Genomic DNA, 25,087 nt, shown 5'->3' with positions numbered 1-25,087 from the left:
ATGTGTAACATGTCACACATTCTCCCTTTACACCAGGGTCAAGAAATTGTAATGTTTATCAAACCTATTTATTTGAATAAAGTGTTTTCTATCACCAACATGGTTACATTCTTGATAAACGGATGCGGTGTTTGGTCCGTACCTTTCCGTAGTAGGAGATGGCCTCTTTGTACTTCTCGATAATGTCCTCAGGACTCAGGCAGTTCTTTGCTCGTCCGATCTCAGTGCTGGTGTCTGCACTGATGCCGTTGGCAGTGAGGGCACCTACACTCAAAAGAGGATAATGTCATTAGTTTAGCCAAAACAACAGGCCAATCTTTCGGCAGGCTGTTCCATCACAAAAGGAAAGGAAACAACACGAAGAAGGGGGAAACTGAAATCCACCACTTACTCTCTAAAGACAGCGCCCTGGCTACCACATGCATGTTTATGTCTGTATAACTGAAGGGACACACAAGCTTGAGAGAAATGTTTTTAATCTAGTTTGAATGATTATGATCATCCCTAAAACTTGCTACCCCGACCTTAACACAAGAATTTTGCCAATGAAAGGAGATGTGGTCAGAATCATGTGTTTTTTTTGCAACATTTCAGAAGTTACATTTGCACCTGTCATATTGCAAAGGCATTTGCAAGTTGCATTTCTCAACCAAATCTGATTAGAATACAAATAACAATCGAGAGTGCATCGTCTAGCAATGGGTCTGTGTCCATAGCAACAACTGTGGGTCTGTCTGAATGACAAACGTGTGAATATGAGATGCTGCATTGCACTACTTTTAAGGCTAATGTGCACATGGAGCAAGAGAATCACTTCAGGCAATAAGAATGATGTAGTATTGTATTTTGTGCATCATTATTTAAATACATTATGTCAATTCATGTTATGAAAGGTTGTGAGGTAAATCAAATGCAGGAAATCAAAATAAGGTGGACTGCCACCTGTTTGTGCATCAGAAGACGTTTATGTCCTTGTAATCAAAAAGCTAGGATAAAGTGATTTTTGTGTGATTATCTGGGGGAAAGATGCAGCTGGTTTAATAATTGAGCTGAAAAAAATGTCAAAAGAATATACAGGCATCTATAAGCCGCCAAAAGTGTGGCTGTGGGACAGAGCAGGTACATTAGAAACAAAAACAAAAGGTGATGATGAACCAACACAGGAGAAGATTACCTGCCACAGGAGAGGGGGAAAAAAACATCAATCAATTTCCAAACGATAAAATAAACCATAGGAATCAGGGTGCTGATAATGTGAGACGGGGGGGAAAAAAAAACATCAAACACAAGGGCAAGGGCAAACGTGGCCACAAGCAAACAAGCAGACTGGTGAGCTATGTTGGTTAGGCATACCATACCTGGATCAATGAGAACCTCCTGAGCCCCTACAGACAGAGAGAAAGAATGCAGATTCACTCCATGGCGCACGGTGCAATGTTAGCAGTGTTAGTCTTAACAGTCTGCATAATGCCAGCTGCTCCATTCCTGTAAAATCTCCTTCATTGAAGAGCCACGATAAACTCTTTGCATGCACTTTACGTCGACAAAATACATAACCGTATCCTGTCAAGTTTTAGATCTTGTTTTTTTTTTTTTAAGCGAGTCACCTTTTTAAGTCTTAACACATGCACAAGGAGGATGCATGCTCATACATGCTTACAGGTGACACAATGAGAAAGGCGGCAGTTACAATCCAAAACACGCATTATGTTAAAAAAAAAAAGTCAGAGAAGAAAAGACTAGTAGAAACAAAAATTTAAAGTACGGTAAAAAAAAAATGCATGGTTCAAATCTTTTATAAGGTTTCAGTAAACAGCTGGCACAGGGCAGTTGGATTCTGCACATTAAGCTGTTTCTTTAAAGCAGAAAGCAAAGAACGGACGCATTATGGCTAGTAACTGGCGTAAACAACAGCCAATAGAGTTAAAGTGAAATTATTCAAACAAAGTCACATGACAACCAATAAGTGCTCACAGTGTTGTCCTGTACGTACAGTAAGGGGGAAGGGCTTAAATACAACGACAGAAAACCCCCCAGGAGTGAAAAGTAAATCAACATTTGTTTATGTTTTCTGGAGAATGGCAAACACTAAAATATTCTTAAGTAAGCAAAAATACAAATAGCCTTTTTTTGTAATGTTTGTGCCAGATAACGGCATATATTTCAAAATGACAGCATGCCATTTGATATGAAAAAACAACTGAACAACTGAACTTTACTTTGTTTACAAGGAAGCTTCACACAACACTTACTGGTTTAACCATTGTGTTTAAAATATGTTAAAATATGTTAAAACATTATGTTTTAGACTCCTTTAAAAAAGTGCATCTATGTCCTATGCAATTGTCAGTTTTTATGTCTGTTTTCACAGTGCTGTTGTGTCGTATGTTTTTATTTCCGAGAAGCCTAAAGCACATTTCTTGTAATTAAAACTCCTGAGAAAAATGTTAAAAAAACGAATTTCTTTCAAATACTGCAATACCATCCAATCCAACATTTCCTCAAGAATCTGCACTTCTATTTGTCTAGATTGACTTGATTTTCTGTATCTATATTCAAAGCTACAATCACTTTCTTACAGTGTCATTCATACGTACATGCGCCGCCTTTATTCACGTTTCTGTAAATACAGCACAAATCATCGCTGCATAATTCACCCACTTTTTTACACTAGTTTATGTTAATTCTGTGGAAATCAGTGCAACATCATCGCTTACCTTTTTTGGTTTTATCTTGATTTTTTATATTTGTTTACATTGTTATGTCCATTCTGCTAAAGTTATGGTTAGGTTTAATCATATGTTATGTAATTTCATGTTTTATATGCTATGTTATTTCAGCCAAGTGAAAATGATAAAGTGAATGTATAAGCATCTCTTCTAAAAACGATTATGAACTCTACATTAATTAACTGTAACCATAATCTGTTGCAAACCTTATTTAGTCCTCAGATATCATCCAGGAATAATCAAAGCGGCACGTTATCAGTGTTCTTATGAAGCAGAGGATAATGCTTTGCTGATTGGCATGTCAAAATCAATTTCACATTCAATGTAGTTACACACAAGGCAGTGTTAATATAACACCATGTTAATAGCATGCTAATGACAAAGAAGACAGATTAAATTATGTTAAATTGTAATCAAGTTCATCAGAGTCATCAGTGTAAATCAGAGGAGCTTCACCAGCTTAGGAAGCTAACATCTTGTTCTCGCCACACAAAGGAAGCTGCTTAGCTGAGCGAAGCGTAGCGATGTTTGGGTCGGCAGTCAGAGATGACACTCTCGCTCAGTCGTATTCACAGACAACAGCCCGTTCAGATCGCCGTTGTTCATCAGTGTGGTTACAGAGTCGTGTGCTCACCTGGTCTGTGGCGTTTCCCTGCGTCCGCTGGCTGGGAGACGCTCGGCTTTCGCCCCAGGGTCTTCCCCGCTGTGCCTCCAGGGTAGTGGAATATGACAGAAGCTGAACACAAACCCTCCAATGCAGCTAGAGAGCAAAAATAACAAAAAGACAACAACAACAAAAACATTCAATCAGTGCATGCTCTTCTTTTCCTTCACTTACAAAAGTTTGAAGACCCCTATGTTTGCACTATGGATGGTAAAGAAGAGCAGCAATAAAAGGGAACTACCTTTAGCCACAAAACGCTGAGGAAAGCAGTTTGAAAAATCTGTCTGTAACTGGCAGCATCAGAGGCCCCTTCTCTACCAGACATCATGTGGGATTTGAACATGGAAAAGTGTTTTAAGCGATTTTAATACCCCAATATGTTGATTTTTAAGGTATGAGGACCTCTGTGATAATTCGGCTCTAGTAGAAACCTACTTAGTGACGAAAGAAATCCTAACCCAACTACAAGGTGAGCTCCTCAGCTCATCTTGCAGTCCTCCCATGACCTGCTGAGTCTGTCAAAGAGCTTTTTTTATCCTGTTAAAATCTTTTTTTCAGTGATTTGATCGGTTCCAATTACCTTAAACAGCCTTAGAATGTATTGTAGATAGAATATAGTTACTTACACATACTAAAGCTATATTCAATTAATGAACTGTTTGGCTTATTCAAGATTTCTTCATTATCATGACACTTCACAATGATACTGTGATAATGTCAAAATTCATCAATTAAGAAAATATATAAATAAACAGAAGTGTAGGATTAATTTAAGATAGAGGACAACTTCTTTTCTGCAAATCTCCACACTTACCACCCAGCCAGAGGAAGTCATTGACTCCTCTGAGCAGCTCCACAGCCATGTGGTAGTGGACCAGGGCATCCTGCAGCATGTTCGCCTGGAGACACAAGTCCCCGACATGCTTCCTCATCCGCCCCTGGCAACGTTTTTTATAATGTCTGAGAAAGCAGCAGGAGAAAGCACGGCATGGTGAATTGGCGGCTCAACAATCATCGGCGATTAAATTTAATGCTTTCATTTTCTTTCTTTTTTTTTTTAAGAAGACATCTGCATTTATTCTGTCCTTTGTTTTTCTTTTTTTTTTATTAAGTCAGCAGGATGCCAGGAAAGGAGACTCGTATGAATCTTATCAGACAGCTACAAAGGGGAGATAAGGGATTGGAAAGCACAAGCGAAGGAGAGCAACAAAACAAGGACATCATATGAGCAACCCTACAGTTTGATCCTATAATCTTGTGCAATTACAAAGGGACTAAGGAGGGAAGCTTCAACAGGAAACAGGGAAAATAAAGCTGTAATGACAGAATTTTAAAATGTATTTTGCATAACATTTGTGCAGTCTGAAAGATTAGGAAAGACAACAGTGATGATCAGCATCATTTTGCAAGTTACGTAGAAACAGATATGAAAGTACTTCAGGAATATCCATATCATTCAAATGACAGGTGAAAATGGATGTTTCAGATAAGTACGCTACTTCTGAACAGCAAAAAAACTGTCCCCTTTTAGGGGATGCATGGAAATTAACCACATCAGTCCCTTTGATGCCATTTTAAAACATGTGCTTGTATCTGTAGCTGCAATGCTAAGCAAAGCTGGAAGGTAATGCACGCTCTCATGAATAAGGATATGAGATCCATGTAGCCAGCATGAGGCGAAAGCTTTTTCAGCCCCCCAAATCCCAAACTGACACTGGTCCAAATGTTCTTATGAAGCTGCAGGGACAAGCCTCAATAGCATGGCTATGGCAAACTTTGTAAAATGGGTCCAAACCATCAGCTCCTTACATCTGTTTTAACTTGTTCACTTCGATTCACAGGTGTTTTTAACATATAGGCTGAGCATTTTCCAAGGCCTATTAGTAATGTTATTTAAAGTTGGAAGGTGCTTACTGGTTCCAATCTCCCCAAAGCATACCAAACTGAAGGAATGAAAAACTGCCCATAACATATTTTTGAAAAAGAGAAAGTTGTGTCATTATCATTTTGAGTCATTTGAGCTGAAGACATCAATATTTGATACATTTCTATTTTGTTCCAACATACTGTAAGGGCAATACAATTTCTCCTTTAACCTTTCCAACATGTTTTGGTAGTGTGATTTAATAATGCATTCAAACTGATCTGGAAAAGATTCAAGGAGATTGCTTCAGCCATCAGCCATCAGGACAAAATGATGTCCATTAAGAGTGATTGGTGATCGTTCTAACCGCTGACATGCTCAAATTGTTTCTTCAAGTGTCTGAAAACTTCACGGGAAATATCACTACAGATATACTTATCTATTACAGAGAGAGATGTTTTCTTTGAAGCAAAACGCAGCCATTACATCACTAACTTTAAAGTCACCACAGACTCCTTGAACAAAAACAGTCTTCTTACTTTCAGAACAGTGATGTCAAGTCATCTAGGCTCTTTAAGTAAGAGCATTGTAGCTCAGCAGAGGTTGATAAACTTCAAAATATGTTTCTGCTGAGAGCCGCTAAAGCACACAACTCACCCTGTAATTGTAAAGAATTAAGTTTCACATTCTAAACGGCCGGTAACATTTCAATTTTATTTTAACTCGAGCTGTGACGGCATTCTATTTAAAAACACCCTAGAAAAGTGGTTTGACATGTTCAGGCTTCTCATCAGTGCTCTGATATCAAATAAGGAATTCGAATATGAAACTAACTTCTTGTTGTGTTTTTGTGTTTGGACTTGGAGAGCCTGGTAAACCAGAGTCAAATACTGTACTTGGCCAAAAAGCTGATTTAGATTTTTCCTGATTTTTGATTAATGTATCTGGGTTGTGTGAAGCTCAACTTAAAACCAGATTAAATAATGGTCAACAAAATACAACCAGATCGCTAGTTACGAACATGAATACATAGAAGACACAGAAACAAGTGGCCGCTTTGAGGAAAGAAATAACAATGAGGTCTATTCTGTGAATTATTCTAAAGAGGCATGAGCAGATAAAAACACATGTGTAAGTTTCTGTAAACCCTTTAAATCAACCATATAAATTATTCAGGAATGTAAGTAGCTAAAACAGATGAAGTTGTCGCCTAGCCTCTGTAAACTAGGTCTGTACGATATGAGAAAAAAACTAAATGTGCAATAACAGTGTTCTGTACTGTATGGTGAAAATGATAGTGAATAAATATTAAAGATTGCATATAAGCTATGACTCACAGTTAAATTGTGTACCCCCTGTTTTTCCAATGCCTTTTTGTAACAGGTTTCTGCTGAATCCGCCCTCCCCACTTATTACTACAAACCACGTCTCATCTGCACTACTACTAAGTTGTGTTCTCTTTTTTTATTCGAAAAGCTACTTGGGTTATTTCTGCTACGTTTTTTCAATCCAGCTTTTTTTTAAACCAATTCAAAACTGAAACCTGTAGAGGAGTGACGAGTTTGACTTGGAGTCATGAGCAAATGCAATATAGCACAGGGGTCTGTGGGGTGTCTTTGAGGTCAGAGCTACAGCTGATGGGATCGGTAAGGGTTCACTACACTTATCAACTAACATCTCACCTTTTCACACCCAACAATAAACTCACAGGACAGTATGAAAGAAAAAAAAAGAAGAAAGACAAATAAACAAGGAGACAAACAGAAATGAAAGCAGCAAAAATCAAAAGACAGATTTGTTGGGGGGGGGGGGAGAAATTTGAGCAGGTGAGGCTGAGATGTAATAAGCATCTTCACACAGAAACAAACACACTTGCACATTCACATTCATAAACTGCATTAAACATTCAAGTGCCTTTAACTAGAATCTGAAGTAAATAGTTTTGAAGTGTGCAGCAAACAGAACAACTCACCTACTATCTGTGTCCAAACCCACAAAATCTTTCTTCTCAAAGGGCACGCAGAGCAGAGGGATCTTGTCACCTGACTTGTCTGTTGCTCTGTCTAGCCGCTTGGACTCCAGGACAATAAATATGGACTCCACAAAGTCCTCCACTCTTTTCTCAACATCAGTGCAGTCTTCAAAGTTGGGATAGAATGCCACATCAGTGCGCTGCTGCTCTGAAATCTCTCCATTCAGCCCAAACACCAGCAACCGGGAATCGTACAGCGTGGAGCTGTACACCTCCTTCTGGCCATGAAAGCGCTCTGAGGTTTGGGGCCATTCCTTGGCCGAGCCGCAAGTGGTGATGGAGATGAGGCCCACCACCTTGCGGTGCGTCTGGAAGTCCCCCCACTCGTTGTTTTCAGGCAGGTAGTGGTGGCGGTAGCGGATGTACAAGAGGCGCTGCGAGTCTCTGATGCTCACCTGGCTCACGCTGGAAATGCGTTTGTAAATCTTGAAGAACTGGTCCTCGGGCACAATGCCGACAGGCTGGACAACCACCAGTACTGTCTGGTGGTCCTCAGCACATTGCATGTAATCTGGGACGCTCATCTTCACATGTGGCTTCATGAAACAGAGAAACAAAAACATTAATTAGACATCATCCTAATCCCACTTTTTACTTGATCAAAGCTGCATTATGCTGTTATGGCAAATAAACACACTTTACTGTACTGTCTACATTTCATCTATAAATATAGTGGTTCCATTGATGGCTGTGTAAGTGTAAGAAAAACAAATGGCACAAATGTAGGTGGTATTTCTTTTTTCTACATTTAGGGCCCAGATCCTTTTGCAATTCAACAATGAAGAATCCAGAGATACTGCTACAGATTTCAAAAAGGTATTGTCACACTTAAAAGAACCATTTTTGAGCACATGTTGAGGCTCCATTGGCAAACAAACAATGACCAGGAGTGGTGAACTAAACTAAATTAAAGTAATGATTGAACATCATTTTCGAAGAGCTTGGCAGAAGTTCAACTGCATTCATTTGCATTATGATTAAATTAAGATTAATTACTTTTCTTACTCTTCAAAAGTAGATAAACAATTAAACTACAAACAATTTGTGTATGGAACATTATTATTATTTTATCAAACTCCACCAGTTCATTAACTTCCCCACCAGGGGTAACAACACATTGGATCACTGCTACAGTAACGTCAAAAATGCTTATGCTGCTGTCCCCAAACCTCACTTCGGAAAGTCTGACCACCTCGCAGTCTTGCCACGGCCTACTTACACCACAAAGCTGAAAGCAAACCCAGTCACAGTCAGAACTGTGAAGATGTGGACTGACAGTGCACTGGCAGAACTGCAGGGCTGCTTAGAGGCCACCGACATGAATATTTTTAAGGAAGCCACAACGAACATTGATGAGTAAACGGACACCGTAAGCAGCTAAATAGATTGGTGCACCTCTGTTTGTATTCCCTCCCGGACCATTCGTGTGTTTCCTAATCAAAAGCCCTGGTTCAATGCAGACATACGCATGAAGATCAGGAGCTGGTGTGCAGTCAGGGGACACCGTGGAGTACAAGCAGGCTCGGTACGAGCTACAAAAGTCCATCAGAGCTGCCAAAAGAACATACTCCCAAAAACTTGGGACAACAACACGAGGAGTATGTGGCAGGGAATACAGTCCATCTCCAACTACAGAAGTAACACAAACAGAGGTGAAGTTTGTGACTCCACCCTACCAGACACACTGAACAGTTTCTATGGCAGATTCGACAGACAGAACAGTGACACCCTTACAAAGTCCCCCCCATCACCCAGAGGAGACCGCACTACAAGTAACACAGACGCAGGTCCTTCGGGCTCTGAAGAAGGTGAACCCCCACAAGGCTGCAGGCCCTGATGGGGTGGCACCAAGAGTCCTAAAAGCCTGTGCTGAACAATTGGCAGAGGTGTACACAGACATCTTCAACACCTCACTCATGCAGGAAACCGTCCCACGCCACCTTTGAATCATCTGTCATAGTTCCAGTCCCTAAGAAACCACATACAACCACAATGAATGACTTCAGGCCAGTGGCACTCACGCCGGTGGCCATGAAGTGTCTGGAGAAGCTGGTCCTACACTCCATCAACTCTGTGGTTCCAGACACTGTAGACCCCCTACAGTTTGCTTGCCGCACCAACAGATCGGTGGACGACGCGGTGGCCCTGGCACTCCACTCCACACTGGAACATCTGGACACTAACAACACATACGCACGCCTCCTCTTTTTGGATTACAGCTCCGCCTTTAACACCTTTCGGCCAATGAAGCTGACTGGGAAGCTGGCAGTACCTTGGAGTACCGACACCCACCTGCAACTGGATCCTGGACTTCCTTATAGACAGACCACAGGTGGTGAGGATCAAAGGTCTCTGCTGAGCTCACAGGCAGCACGGGAACCCCCCCAGGGTTGCTGCCTCAGCCCAAAACTGTTCTCATTGTACACATATGACTGCGTCTCCCCCCAGGACAATAACAGCATTAAATATGCAGACGACACAACCATCCTTGGCCTCATCAGAGGGAGGGATGAGTCCTCATACAGGGAGCTGGTCCACAAAGTCACTGTCTATGGAGAGGACAACGACTTAGTTTTGAACATAGACAAGACAAAGGAGTTAATTCTGGACTTCAGGAGGAAAGCCCCCCCCCCCCCCCCCCCGCAGCCTCTCACCATCAAGGGGACTGTGGTGGAGCGGGCTGACATCTACAAGTTCCTTGGTCTTCACATTGCGGAAAACCTGAGCTGGGCCCAAAACACTGCTAAAACAGTGAAGAAAGCACAGCAGCGGCTCTACTTCATCAGGCATGCTGAAGAAGACTGGACTTAAACGTCAGCCCCTCACCCAGGCCTACAGACGACTCGGTGAAAGCATCCTCACCGGTGGAGTCACGGTGTGGTTCGGAAACACCGCACTGTCTGAGAGGAAATCGCGTGTCAACGGGTCATAAAGACTGCAGAGAGAATCACTGGCTCCAACCTCCCCTCCATGGACACACTGTACACACAGCGCTGCAGGGGGAAAGCACAGAGCATCCTCAAGGACAAGCAGCACCCCCAGCTCACGCTCTGTTCGGGTGGAAGAACTCGGGCTATAACCTGCGACATCACAGGCCAGAGAGCATCTCCACCCACAAGGGCCCTGCTACCACAAACAACTGCTGTCTGTGAGACTTGTAGCACGGGACATTAAGATGGGAAGGAAGTACCTCACCCCCTGACCACCTCACAGACTAAATGGACAGCTGACCACCTCACAGTGCAATACAAGTGTGCAATAATAACCTTGAAAACAAAAAACAGTGCAATTATATAAAAATGAAAAATATGTGTGCAATAACCTCAGGTGCAATAAGAGATAATAAGTGCGATAAGAAAACATATTTATATTTTCATTTCATTGTACAGCGTTCCCCTTTGTTATTTTTCTTTGTATTATATCTTTGCTTTAATACAGTGTGTAACTTCTGTACAGTTTATTTTAAATCACTTAGCTGTTACTACAACTTATTTTCTACTCTTTTTCTCTTACATTGTTATTTTATTTTATATATAATTTTAACTTTTGCAGAAGCTGACTCAGGGAGAAACGCACAAGAATTCCAATGTACCTGTCCTGTACCTGTGCAAATGGAAATAAACATCTATTCTATTTCAACTATTTTTTTTTTTTTTTTTTACATAGCACTTTGATCCACTTTTGTTTTAAGGTAGCTGAAGTTAACCAGATTATCTCCCCAGGATAGCTACAGTAGTTTAACACCTTCCAGCAGTGTCAAGCAATGTGTAGCTCGTCCAGCTGGGTCATTGAAGATACTTACATACACATAAATACTTATGTCTATTGCCTACCTAGGTTATGATTCATTAAATTGCCAATGGATGAACACTTGCAAACACAAGTTGTTGTGTAGTCCAACAAAGCTTTTGTTGTCTGAATGAATTAATGGATACTTCTTTAAACATCTGGTGAGTGCAGGATGGAAAATCTGTCACTGCTCATTAACTGGAAGAAGAAAAAAATAAGAGAAACAACATTTCAAACTAAATGAAACCAATATGCAAAACAACACCTGCTATTGTGTTTACTAACATAAACACTCACTGTGGCTCCTGTTATTGTTCTTCGTTGGTAAAATATGACTATTTCAATTAGGAGATAAATAAGAGACCTTTAATTTCATCAATTTTAAGGCCTACAAAGAGAAATAGTGTACGTTAAGTTAAACTGTCACATCAAGACACTTCCCTAAGCTAGCTGAGGTAGCACACCTATGAACTGGCTGCTCTGGACACTCACACAGAAACAACGCTACCTTAAATAAAAGAGTCATGAATGACTATTTAAGCGCAGTAATCATTAGTTGTCCGTCATAACTGTGGTTTTAAATTAAAATGGTTAATAGCTTACGTTTTCTTTCTGCAGTATCCTTTTACTACAGCTTCCTTCTTTGGACCACTGTTTTGCAAGGCTAATAAATAACTTCCGGTCTTACATTTTCAAAATAAAACCAATAACTTACTATACTTGTGGTATTGTATTTTGAGAAATATTCTGAGATAAATGAGACAAATTTAACTGTTGTGGTAAGGTGCGCTGAATAATGTTACAAAATACAACAGTTTCCCAGAGCCTACTCAACTCTTTTTGACCCAAATGTCAATATGATAACCAATCATAATCAAACGATTAGAAATATTGAGTGATTTTAGATCTCGTCAGTTAATTCAAAGCACATACGCACACACGCAAGAGAATCACACAGCAGGCAAAAAAAAATCCTCTTACGACTTTGACAAGAGACAAATAAGTAGAATGGAAAACCAACTTGTTTAATGGTAAGGGCGCAAGTATTTTTATTTTGAAATCAGATGCTTTTTCTTTATACGTCACGTCCTACTTCTTCTTCATATGTATTGGCTCTGGTTAAAACGCTACATCAGCTCCGCCTACGGACAAATAAAGTACTGCAAGTAGGAAACCCCTAAATATGATCGTTATAGCACTCTACATTAAAAGTATGATTTACAAGTTACTAATGTGTTATGCCTAAAATAACACGTAAAATTAAAATAGTATATAAACTATCAAATTCTGATTCTGTTATTTCTATTATATATTATTTTTATATTGTTTAAGTTTAAATCTATATATCCTACTGCTTTACTGTGTTTAAGAGCAACTGTAACAACCAAATTTTCCCCTGGGATTTATTAAGTATGTCTGATTCTGAATATATGACATTTCTTCAGCTATTTATGTAAAATGTTGCTATACATTTAAGGGAGACAAATAAAATGTGTAGTATTTCATTATATACCGAACATATTGATAGTAAAATCTTTCTAATATAGTTAATGGAAAAAAAATGATCTCCAGGAGAATTTTTCTCAATGCCAAGACAGTGCAGAGTGTAAAAAAAATCATAAACTACATGTGACTGTATGGCAAGAATATTCCACTTAAATGTAAAATTCCCTTTTGTGTTAGCAAATATGGTCACAACATCCTGTAAGAATCCTCGTTGAAATAAGGACTATCAAAAGAAAATTACACATCTTAATTGAAAAATGTAATGTCCCCTAAATGGATTAAAATGATATATTCTTCTTCTCCTTAATGAGCTAAATAATTTTAGGATATTGAGGTTCTTTTTTGGCAAACTTATTTTTCTAGTCAAAAATCCCAACAGATGAATAAAATAAATCCAAGACAGGTCGATTCAACTCCATTTTTATTTTTTTCACCCATAAATCACTTTTCACAATCTTCTTGGAAGACAACAGCTTTTTTTTTTATTCCCTATTTCTTCTTTTTTGGCCAAGGGGAATTGGTCCAAAAGCAAAGCAGGCGCTCAGAGAGAGACATTGAATTTGTAAAACATGGTTGATAGTGAATATACATCAATAACAGGCAAACATCTACAACCATCGACTTACAAACAGTGCACAATTGTGTGTCAGAGATGTCATCCCAAACCGTAACAACACAAGTTTGAAAGCAGGGGAGGGGTGACGGATGTTATCAGTAAGAGTGGAATACCATGTTATTCTTGATTATTTAAAAAAAAAAAGATATATTACCAAGAACATGAATAGTATATTCAACTGATATCTACCAACTGAATGAATGCATATCATATCATTAAAGCACAAATAAATGAAGCCTTAATTTTTCCCGTTTGGTCAGTGGTTCCTAAGACTGATTTAGGTCAATTCTAACACACCAGCTTTGACCTTTATGTCTGTGTTAAGAGTGAGGCAGAGTTTTACTGCATCTTCACATCCATGACAAGCACAGAAACTGTGACACAAAATGAACAAAGGAAGGAAAAGCTACACGGTTGAAAGCTATAAGATTCACGTCTTTTCCATATGTGTGTGTCGTTTTGGTGTTGTTTTGTCCTGTCACTGGTGCAAAGTACGAAGCTTTCAAGTTATGCAGATTATTAGGAATGTAGAGTTAAGCAGGAAAGTGCTGATAGTCCAGTGAATATCTGCCTGCAAATTCACCTAACAGATATAGATTGGCAACAAATGTGACATTAAAAAAAATCTGTTCCTCCTCCTCCACCGGATGCTAAGGTTAAGCAGCTGACTACATAAGCTTTCTACTGTTCATTTCTTTTGAAGGCGTATCCTAACATCATTAATACCTTTGGTCCATTGGTGACCATCATAACATAAATATAACTGAAGTGTTTGGTTACAAGATTAAACAGATTTTAAACACTAACAGGGCGAATTTAATCCCAAAAGTTGACTAAATGGTTTAGCTCTTACTTTTTTAAGGATTGTTAGACACGACCTTGTTGATAATGTGCCTTTGTATTTGCTAGAGATTTTACTGACTTATATACTGTCTTCATATTTGTTAAGTTTTTTCCCCTATATAGCTTGAAGTAGTACCGTGTAAACATTTTGACCACGAGTAGCTCTATAGAGCAACGCTTTCACAAGTAGGTCCCTGTTTTGTTTGGATCATGTAAAAAGGATTCACACTCGTGCCAGCAGTTAAGAAGAGGAACAATAAAGACGGAGAGGAAGAAGACTGCAACTTATCAAACATGGATGTAAACTACGCACAACTGTCTTTGGAAGAGTAAGGAAGGGTACGCACTAAAGCGGTTTGGTGAGATCAAGTTTGGTGTTTTGCTGAGAAGCACCGCATGTAAGCACAACTTTTGTCAGAGTGGTTTCCCACTTTAAATCCAATCCCCTTCTTAGTTACTGTAAAAGTGACCAATGGACCAAAATCACAAAAAGTTTCCAGGCCAAAAAAAAAAACAAGTCTTTTTGGCTGCTTTAATTGTTAACTAATTAAGTTTTAAGACCATTGCAGTCCTTGCTACTTTTGTGTACATTTGCATCCATGTAAGGTAAAAAAAAAAAAAAAATAGTGTGCAGTCTTATTCAACATGGGAACTTGAAGGTTGCAGAAAAAGACGCCAAAGTAGTTAAGACTCAGTGATGATGAGGATGATGATGATGATGATGAGTTTGGTCTGCAGAGGATCAGGAAGATTCTGGGTTGAAACTTGTCATCCCATGGATTAGTTTAATCTCCAGTGATCATGTGGCTGCAGCCAAGATTAGTCGACCTAATTACTGCACAATTTAGACACCCCATGAAGTCCTAGTGGACTAGTCCGTCGAACAGGGAAAGAAATGAAAAAGGGAAAAAACACGTGTAAAAATTGAACAAGTTAAGACTGATGAATTAGAGCCTAATGGTGTGATAATGGGAATGTGTGTCTTCTGATTGGTTTGATACGAGATATTTGGCATTCTTCATTATGGCATTGAAAGTGTGAGGACATTGCCAGTGGTGCAGAGAGAGAAGAGACTGAGTAAAGGGCCTTCTTGGGGGGCCCTATGTTGGTGGGTTGGTGGTTGGGGGGTTGTGGTTAAGATGGAGAATGATGTTCTGCCCTTCTCATGCTATTTTCAGAAATTGATCCACTGTATCCGCCTCCACCGCCTCGGACAACATTTCGTAGTTCTGTGGAGAGGAAAAAAGACTGTTAATGAGGCAACAGGAAAACAAAGATAATTTTACTGTCTGAGAATTGGCACAAAATAAAATTAAAATAAAGAAAATTAGCTTTTAGTTTTGAGTCTGAGGGAGACGCAGTGCTTCAAAACGTTAGTATTTTGTACCTAAATTAAATTTGCCTAAAGTGATTTGTGTGCTCTAGTTTTCTGAAAATGTGCGCTCAAACAGGCCGTTTGGAGATGTTCCCTTTATGACATCACAAAGGGCAGTAACCCCTCCCCCAGGTGTGTGACACTCCAACAGCTAGTTGTTTGTTCTGCCCTCTGAGTCTGCCTTCTCACCGTAAACAATAGGGCATGGTGCAAAAAAGCCTGAGCCACATCCCCTTCCAGAGAGGGGGCGTGGTCAGACACAGCTCATTTACATTTAAAGCTACAGACACAGAAACAGCCTGTTCTGATCAGGGCTGAAATAGAGGGGTTTATAGGCATGATCAAATACAGGATCAGAGTGGATTTAGAACAAGAAATTTCACACATATGTTTTGGGGAGCTCTGAGAATTATTTAAACTAGTTGAAAAGGAGGATTACCGTATATGTGACCTTTAAAAGACTGAGTTTAAGACAGCTAGTCTGATGCTTGACCACTCTCTTTTCTTTCCTTCAATTCTCCCTCATGTCCTCTTTTGTCTGAGAAAAAGCTTAGGGCAGGTAAGAGGTGTTTTCTACCAGAGAGCCCAGAATAGTGCATTTCTAGGGAGAGAATGTACCTCTTCAACTAGGTTTATTGGTGTGGTTGGGGGGGAGAATGTTACGTCGCAAAGTAGGAACGAAAGAGTCTAAAGTCTTCCAAATACAATTCAAGGTTTAAATGGTTCTTAAAGAAATGCTGACTCTGCAACATAAATATCCAGTCTTAAGACATTGTTCCGTCTTCTGTGTTGAGGAGGACAGGAGTTTATTTTGGTAGTTCTTCTTTCCTCCTGACAACATAAGTGACTTGTATCTGTTTGTTTTAAGTAGAGGAGCACAAAGCTGGTGTTCAATCCAGATGTGCTTACTATGAGATTTGCTACTTAACAGTTCTTGGGTTAAAGGGTTAGCCTACCACATGTTGACTGGGTTAGTCCTGGGATTATCAACGCACACACACACATACAATGCACATTGCACTTTGACAAGTACACTTTACATTTTTGTCAAATAAATGTGGGTATATTTATTTATTTACACAAAGAGACTGTCATGCTATTATGGCTAACTCATACCAAAATAATCGACTTTAATTCTGAACAGCTTTAAGACGTCAATGCAAGGGATTTCTTTTTTTTGTGCGTTCTTCTCTCACCCCACAGTACTGGTCTTCATTGAAAAGCTGGGGTGGGACTGCCGAGGGGTCTCCTGCTTTGTTTCTCATCTCGTCACGAAGCTCCCCACCCACGGAGATGTCGATTAGCTCGTACTGGATGCTTTTACTGTCAAGGATTCGAATCACCTCAGCCTGTTGAGACTTCACCTGGAAAATACAACAGACGTCTGTCAGAAATATAACAAACCTCAGATAAACCATTAGATAACCAAAGCTGTGCATTTTTGCCATCATAAATCAAGTCATGAAATCTCCTCATGGGAAGGGATATTTAGACATTTTTAAAAAAGCCCACTGTTGGGGAAGTAAAATATGCCATTTTAGTACTCTGCCTTTAAAAGCAGAAGCCGTATCTAACTCCTGGATGATGATTAATAGACCTGTGTAACCCTCTACTATCTTTGTCAGTAAGTCAGGAAGTTGGGAGGGGGTGCCTGCAGTAGTGTGACCACACCTAAGCATGGCGTCTAGTGGAGATACACAAGCTGGCGTTCAGTCACCACCAACCGTTGTTTTAAAACCACTTTCATGGCCTTGAAATGAAAAGGAGAACTTCTCTACTTGTGTGATGAAATTTAAAAAGCCGACTCAGCAGTTAAAAGCTTCTCTTTTAGTCATGTGAAGAACGAGGTCATGGCAGGAAAACCTGTAAGATTCCTTCAGAGAGCAAACAACGTTTTCAGTTTACTTGAACACAAAAGATTATATTACCATTATAAAATGAAAGGAGGAAAAATAACAAGCATACAGCAGCTGGTCCTGAAGCCTTCAGAAAGACAGGCTGTCACTTTTATTTAAAAGTAGGAGTTTGCCAAGCAGCATTAGAGGACTAAAACCGTATGAAGGGCACAGAACTTTTTCCTCTCGATGAATTCCTCATGCATAATAAGTGTCAAATGTTACATCCGATGCTAAGCCAAAAATAAATGTTCATCAAGTTCTTCGAAAGTCTACTTTACAACGTCAATTGACTGGTGTCTGCAGGCAGTCCTCATTTGAACTGTTCAACACCTCTCCTATTGAGATACAGTATTTTAACAAATCGCCATAACAATGTTAAGCTGTTTTAAAAAGATGTGGATTATCAGCTCACACCCACATAAAAGACAGTAAACATCTGAGTTTCCCTGGATTAAAATGTTGTCTGATGAATTCGGCTCACATGTGAACTAACAGGCTGCTCTCACTAGTTTGACTTCAAAGATTTTATTAATGGTTTCCATACTCCTGCAGAATTGGTACAGATCGAGCTGCAGGATATCTCCACTAGAAATAGGACATTTCTTTCAGTGTGTTGTGCAGTGTATATGACGTATAAGGCAATAGTCAATGCATACTTCTTGTAGGAGGTCTTAACAGTAAATATTTGCCATAAGCAAAGCAACCCAAAAATGTCAGGGGTTTTTACATGACGTTTGGCGCACAGTTCTCTTTCAGGAAGCGGAAACATATGGTGGTCGCTACACTTGGTGATTGTGGGCAGGCTTTTACGCCACAAAAAACATTATGATATATTATATGTCGTATAAAAACGACATATAATGTGGTGGAAATGTCTGCACACAAAAAATAGATAGCCAACCATGCTATTTAAAAAAAAAAAAAAAAAAAAAAAAAGCAACTTCCCTTTACCAAGATTAAGGAAGTACCGTTAAGGTGGAATCATCAAAACCAGGTCGTTTCAGTAAGATCTTTTATTACATTCAACTTTCGGCCGATAACTTTTCTTTTCATTGAGGTAGGTACCCAGGCCCCCCATATTAATGCTGACAATATCGATTTAAAAGGAGGCTGAACAGCACAGGCCCGCTGCACCGTTAGTCAGGAGGACGCTGTTACTGATAGGGTGCTGCTGGGTGTGTCTGCAGGACTGTGCAGGGTGCTGCCAGCGGTGCTGAGAAACACCGACACACAGGTAAGTTCATTTAGTTACGGCCACTTCACTCACCGTCCGTGAGGCTGTAACGGTGGTGTAGTACAGTTTGATTCCCATTGCTGCTGGTCCCTCTGCTTCTTTTGTATATCCGCTCTCGAGTAGCTCTCTCTCTCGACTGGTCAAGCTCAGCAGAGTCGATAAGGAAAGGTGAGGAAACATGACCGCGTCCCTTTCAAAATAAAATAAAAACATGTCGAGGTAAGGAGGTGGCCCTTCTTACGGATTGGGTTGAAATTGTCAAAGTAGGAGGACAGAGATATAATGTTCTAATAGGACAAGATAAGATGAGATACTCCTTTATTCATCCCACAACGGAGAAATGTGCATTGTCACACAGCAGCAAAGAGCAAGGATTGCCAACAAAAGAAACACACAGTGGAAAATTAAAAACAATTACAAATGTAAAAAATGTAAAAAATAAATAAATAAATAAATAAAAATAATTTAAAATATATATATATATAGGTAAAAAATATACATCAACTGTGAGCTACAGTTTTAACTAAATGTGATGATAATGATAAGTAAACGTACCGGTCCAATAAGCCAATCACACGAAATTGTTTTGCAGTTATTTTGATAATCGAGTAGGCCTAAATGCAAAAGTATTTTTATGTCTATTTAGACTACAGCTGTGAGGATGTCCAAACTTTTCTTGGCTAATAATAATGGTTATGCCATAGCCTAAAAATCGGCCTAATAACAATAATAATAATAATAATAATAATAATAATAATAATAATAAAGTTGCATGTCGCAAGCTCAAGAGGTAACATTTAAACTCCATCGTATTTAAACGTCATCCTATAAGATCCTTCACTTGTGAAGATCTTACTTGGTTATGAGAGTTTGAATTCGTATTTAATGTTGGAAACAACAGGAAATGAGTTATGCCTATGTGTTCTGGTAAAGTGACTCTATTCCGCCTCCACACTGAGGACCTCTACTGGCTGATCAGTTTAAAGAGACAATGCAAATTTTCATTCACGTTTTTGTTTAAAAAATAATTTTAACATTAAACTTCCCCTTTCATAAATGGTAATATTTTAAATTCGTAGTAATTCACTGCTATTTTCTCAACCTAGATCACATAGGCTACATGTAATACCTCTTGACAGTCACCCAGTCCTCCTTCCCATCTGTTTAAACCAATACTTTATTTTCTTTTCCTACTTCATTTCCACCAAAGTTTTTCATATGTTACTGTATCTAGCTTTCCTTAATTTTTTTTCTTTACATCTTGCACAGATTCTGAAAGCTATAAACTACACCAGGAAAAACTTTATTTGTAAAAAGTGTTTTTGATTTAGGACTGCTAAAACCTTTTAAAATCATTGAAATTGCCAACAATGTATTACAATTATTTTGAATTAACTTCAAAAATGTGTACGTCTCAATTTAAATTATGAACAGATTATTTTTGCTTCGTAACAACAACACCTGTTGCTTTAATTTGTTCCCAAGGAGTAGGAAACTGAATGTTCGCACAAAGGCAATGTTGCATAATTAACCACAAACATTTTTAATCCAACATCCCCTACGGTCACTGTGAACTTGTGAACTCAATCACCACTAGCTGCAAAGAGAAGTTAACAGGGTAAAATCAGAATAGCGATAAAACACTACATGCTTTAGGGCTTAACTTGTTGATGAGTGGCTACCACGGGAACATGAATTAGAATAGAGGCAAGACAACACATATCTGCATCGCTGTCTCAAAATAAAGGATGGTGAAAAAGTGCCAAACTTTCAGTTTCAAAATTATGTTCCGCAGACAGCTGGATGACATAATGGTGGCTAAATCCACGTTTTACAGGAAGCACATGGTATCTGGAATCCTTAAGCAGAAAGGATGAAACTGGAGTGGTCTTACTCACAAGTCATGCGAAATATACCACATTTGAAATAGATTTTAAATTGTGCAGCTGCTTAAATGTTCATTTATTTTCATAAACACTGTGATTAACCGCAGCTGTCCTGGTGTTCTGTTGCCTTGCTGTGTGTCGATCAGACATTTCTGCATTGTACTAGAGCTTATTCTGACCAAAAGTATGATTACACCTTACAGGACTTGTCTAACCATGGACAACTACCCTGATTGTCCATGGTCCTGATTCTGATTCAATTTGTTTGGCAGGTATTTGGTCCTAAACCAAGGATTGATCTCGTAGAAACATTCACTTGACACGTGTTAACTAAAAATTAACTAAAGAGATCACAATAGATGCTGTGGGAAGTAAATGTTTCCAATTTATGAGGCAATTTATGAGTAGCACAGAGATAAGCCCAGGTCACAGTGCGTGGTGTGCCGTTAATAATAAATAATAAGCATATCAGGAAAACTGTGTAAACTGTATATTAAATAGCCCTATATAGTACGCAACTGTATTTCAGTGTTGGCCATATTGGTGGTACTTAAAGAGCCGAATATTTTATGTGGTGGTACTCATTGTGAAAAGTTTGAGAGCCACTGACCTAGATTTTTCCAAGTTGGAAGTATCTTTGACAATTTGATTTACATGGACAGATCAGCTGTGTAGTGTTGCCTGCTATAACACTCTGGGTTTGTGGAGCCCCGTTAAGTTTAATGAGCAGTAAAGAAATTTAATTAGGAACTTATCACAAGGGAAACAGGCATGGCCCCTTCTATTGTGAGTCAGACAGGAAGAATGTGGGAGAGAGTCCAACAGTGCCACAATTCAGCTGATTCAGGGTTTTAGGCGAGCAAGTGAGCCGTGCAGTATGGACCAGTACAAACCAACACAGAGTAAGACCGGAGCCAGACCGCAGAGCCAGCCAGCAGGGTCGATATATCTGACACCTGCAACAATATCATCTCCGAGGTTTGCACCGGAGGGAGCAGAAAACAATCCCTGCTCATGACGCAAGAAAATATATAAGGCTTTTCTGTCTCGAGTAAATGCACCTTTATCGACACCAGGGGTCAGAAGACAATTATTATTCAGCAGCAGGATGCCAAACTCCAATAAAGCAAAAGAAGGCACAAGGAAATGAAAGGTTTTGTGAGTTATAAGGTCAAGTTGATATGATTTACAATAGAACAGCTCTAAATATATCAAACTTTATGTCATTTTTGCAATCAGTTATACAGAAGGCAAATCATTTTTTTATAAAATCTCTAATTAACTCAACACATTTGTCCAACAAATATCACAGATAAAACACAACACAGTCCCCCGAGCCTGTTGGGATGTTTCCTTTAGAGGTAAGAAGAAACAAAGCTTATATAATATCCTTAAATGGTAAATGGACTTGAGCACGTATAGCGTTCTTCTAGTCATCTTGACTACTCGAAGCACTTTTTACACCACAGGCCACGTTCACACACTGACGGCAGAGGCAGCTGTGGAACGAGTCCATCAGTATTTACTTCTCCATGCATACACATTCACACATGACTGACCAAGCAGCAGGAGCAATTTGGGGTTCAGCGTGTTGCCCATGCACACATCAAAATGTGACTACAGGAGCAGGGGAGCTAACCCCTGACCTTCCAGTTGACAGACAACTGACTCTACCACTAAGCCAAATGTGAACATTAGGATGAGAGCTAAATTTCCTGCCTCATGGTTGTATGCCTACAACCAGGGGCGTCGCCATGATTTGTGGTCCCCAAGAGAATATATAACATTGGGCCTCTCCACTAACGCCTCAGCCCATCCTGCGATTATCGCTGTAACCATACCTCCATTACACATGTGACCCCCTTCATATTAAGCTGTCTATAATTCCTTTTCCAATACTTTTTGATACCACACATTTTAAAAGGAAACAATCTCTTTTGAGTTAAACTGTCCAAACCACTAAATTGATTGTGCCAAAACATTGCCAAAATACGTAGACAAGTGTACAATCTTAAAATTTGAGGAGTGATGAGATGGTATCTTAAACCATTATTTGGAGCCGACAGGTGGATGCTGGGCCAGCTCTGCCCTGCACCAGGACAGAGCAGCAGGAGAGACCAGAGATATTACAGCTTAATAGACCCCTAATTTTGGAGGATGCATTTGTCACATGATTGTGAAGAATGATGCATGTCAGTGTGAAATCAGTGCTGCTCCAGTTGCCTGCCTGAACTGGCTTGCAAGCTTCACTCCATATGTTCATACTTGAAGCCTTTTGAGACTACATTGAAGTTCCTCATACCACTGCTGTTGGTCTCACAGACGGCTTTAAATATAAGTAAAATACCTATAATATAGTGCATCCTCTTTAAAATAAGGTCGTCTATATTTTTTCCTTCAATACTTTTTGATACCACACATTTTAAAAGGAACCCATCTCTTTTGTTGTAAACTGTCTAACCCTCTAAATTGCACAAAAAACATCGGCAACGTTTTGGTACCGAAACATTGCCGAAGTATTTGTATAATTTAGACAGTTTGCAACAGTTTGCCTGTGATTTCTGGTCAATAAAAGTGCAGTAATATTTTATGTGGATTTAATCATTTGATTCATTTGTGCAGTTATTGGTCCGATTGGAGGGAAGGAGAAAGGAAGTTTAAATATGTTGCGGCTTAGACGATGACACTTCAGATTATGTTTCTAGTAGTTCATTTTGTGTGTGTGTGTTTAGCATAACTACCAGTGTAAAAACTGTGTAAACAGACAGCTGATCTGCTCCATGTTTTCATTGGGTTCAAGCCAACGTGTCTTGATATATTTGCTGTCTTTCAAATAATGTGAGTCTGATATAAACTAATCTGTGTTTACTTGGTGGCAGCAGGTATTCTGTACTTTGTTCATTTGAGCTCGATCCCTACGGCCTTACAAAAAGATAATCTGGATTCTGATAGAGGACCAGGGTAAAGGTCTAAAAGTCTTAGTTTAGAGTGTTTAATCATACACTTTCTTTAGTGGGTTTTCACATTTGAACGATTACTTACCATCAGACAAGAAACAAGATATATTATGATCTCATATTTTATGTTTTATTTAACACATTAAAAAAATAACAAATTATACACTAAATACACTTTTTAATACGGGTACATTTAGAGCTCCAAACGAGTCAGGGAGGATTTGTTCATGAAGTTCTTTGGTATTATGTCTCAATACTTTCGTTTTGATTTTATCTTTGAACTATAAATATTCTGAGCTGTAGAGCCCTGAGAGGCAAGTAATAAAAAGGAAACGGAAAGTAACCCATTTTCTAAGTTGGACTTTTATACGGGCTCACCTACTTTTCTGTGTAAACGATTTAAACAACTCTTTGGCAGGTGTAATGTGTTTTTTCTCCTGGCCAATAATCGTTGGTATAAAGTCTTTTTGCACTAATCTGGATGTAGCTTATACAAGGACAGTTTACAGGATATTGTGCATTTTCAAGTTATGTAAACACAATTGTCACGTCTTTGTTTTTCAGATAGATAAATAATAATCTAGAGCTATTCAAAAATAACAAAAAACAAAAATCTGAAGAATGGAACAACTTCATTTTCCTAAAAAAAACCACAAAATTAAATACTTAAATAAAAGACTGATTAACAAGTTTCAGGTGTATAAAAAAAGAAAGTCAGGAAGATCATTCTGGAAAAAAAGGTCATAAACACGGAAGAGGACAACACTTATTAAAGTGATCCCCAGATTGTCTTTCCTCGTTTTACCCCTCAGGGCTTCCATACTGGGCTGCACAATGAAGTATTGTTTTTTATGAATATGAATAAAAATTAAACAGTATTATTTTATTGATATGATTTACGGTGTGATCAGAGCGTGAGCAGTAAACCCTCAGACCAAAGTCTCTACCACTGTAGCTTGAAAATAAGCAGAGCTAGTTAGCCTGGCTCTTCCACCAGCTGCTGTTAAGACTGTTTAGGAAAGACTGGAGCTGTGATTGTGACCATATAACTTTGGATTTCAGAGCTGTGGCTGTTGCCGTCACTGTTATCTGGATTCTGTTTTTAAAACCTTTCTTCATATAGGTTGAATGTGATCGTGTTTGCCGATTATTTTTTTTAAAAAAAGCTGCTGTACCTTACACATCCCTTTTGAAAGGACTCTATGTTTCCCCCCATCTCCTCCTGCTGCTCTATCAGAGCATGATCCAGCCCATCTTATTGTACTGTTCCACCTGCTTCTTCAACATGTTATCTGTAAAAAACAAGGCCAAACTCACACGCGTCACAACCACAGCTGCCAGAATAATCTGTCTCCCCACACCCAACCTAACAGAACTCAATAACAGGGCCATCACACGCATTGCAACCTCAATAGAACAGGACATGACACACCCACTGAACACTCACCTCGCCCCACTTCCCTCAGGACAGAGGTATAGAGCACTGAGGTGCAGAAAGGCTCGCCTCGGGAGGAGCCTGATCCCCGCTGTAATAACGGTCCTGAACAAAAGGCCTCGCTGAACAGGCCAGAAATGGGAAATCTTAACCGTTGTCTAACTCTGTTTGTTGTGTTATTCTCTGGGTATAAATGTTCTTTGGTGGGACCTGTCTTTTGGACAGTAACAGTGCTGTGAAAAAGAATTTCCCCTCGGGG

The 25,087-nt window shown here is 39.3% G+C and overlaps 2 protein-coding genes across 3 annotated transcripts in view; both read right to left on the bottom strand.

Annotated features, from left to right (window-relative positions):
• trappc9 (trafficking protein particle complex subunit 9) overlaps window positions 1–11,772 on the bottom strand; it is a 211,615-nt gene extending 199,843 nt beyond the window's left edge. Inside the window, exons 1-6 of one of the 2 annotated variants that reach the window (XM_065948209.1) lie at window positions 11,682–11,772; window positions 7,230–7,825; window positions 4,208–4,353; window positions 3,364–3,489; window positions 1,359–1,385; window positions 143–264 (exon numbers count right to left, since the gene is read on the bottom strand). In XM_065948209.1, coding sequence (XP_065804281.1) covers window positions 143–264; window positions 1,359–1,385; window positions 3,364–3,489; window positions 4,208–4,353; window positions 7,230–7,813 — 1,005 coding nt within the window. In that variant the 5' untranslated portion in view covers window positions 7,814–7,825; window positions 11,682–11,772. The remainder of the gene's footprint in view (window positions 1–142; window positions 265–1,358; window positions 1,386–3,363; window positions 3,490–4,207; window positions 4,354–7,229; window positions 7,826–11,681) is intronic. The other variant, XM_065948210.1, reaches the window with a different exon arrangement.
• A 1,216-nt stretch (window positions 11,773–12,988) lies between these two features.
• Window positions 12,989–24,985, bottom strand: sh3bgrl3 (SH3 domain binding glutamate-rich protein like 3). Its single transcript, XM_020654986.3, has 4 exons — window positions 24,841–24,985; window positions 18,584–18,740; window positions 16,615–16,782; window positions 12,989–15,272 (listed from the first exon to the last, which is right to left on the bottom strand). Exons 2-4 carry the CDS (start codon window positions 18,728–18,730, stop codon window positions 15,207–15,209), a joined length of 381 nt encoding a protein of 126 aa, XP_020510642.1. The 5' UTR covers window positions 18,731–18,740; window positions 24,841–24,985; the 3' UTR covers window positions 12,989–15,206.
• Between the last annotated feature and the right edge of the window lie 102 nt (window positions 24,986–25,087).

Source organism: Labrus bergylta, chromosome 19, assembly GCF_963930695.1.
Source record: "Labrus bergylta chromosome 19, fLabBer1.1, whole genome shotgun sequence".
NCBI lineage: Eukaryota > Metazoa > Chordata > Actinopteri > Labriformes > Labridae > Labrus > Labrus bergylta.
This window is presented reverse-complemented; position numbering and strand designations above follow the sequence as displayed.

Excerpts from the sequence above, each read along its gene's own strand:
- sh3bgrl3 (XM_020654986.3), bottom strand. The coding sequence starts at position 18,730 with ATGTTTCCTCACCTTTCCTTATCGACTCTGCTGAGCTTGACCAGTCGA. Across the intron at positions 16,783-18,583 it reads CCGTTACAGCCTCACGGACG|GTGAAGTCTCAACAGGCTGA; the intron begins GTGAGTGAAGTG and ends TGTATTTTCCAG. Across the intron at positions 15,273-16,614 it reads ATGAAGACCAGTACTGTGGG|AACTACGAAATGTTGTCCGA; the intron begins GTGAGAGAAGAA and ends TCCTCTCCACAG.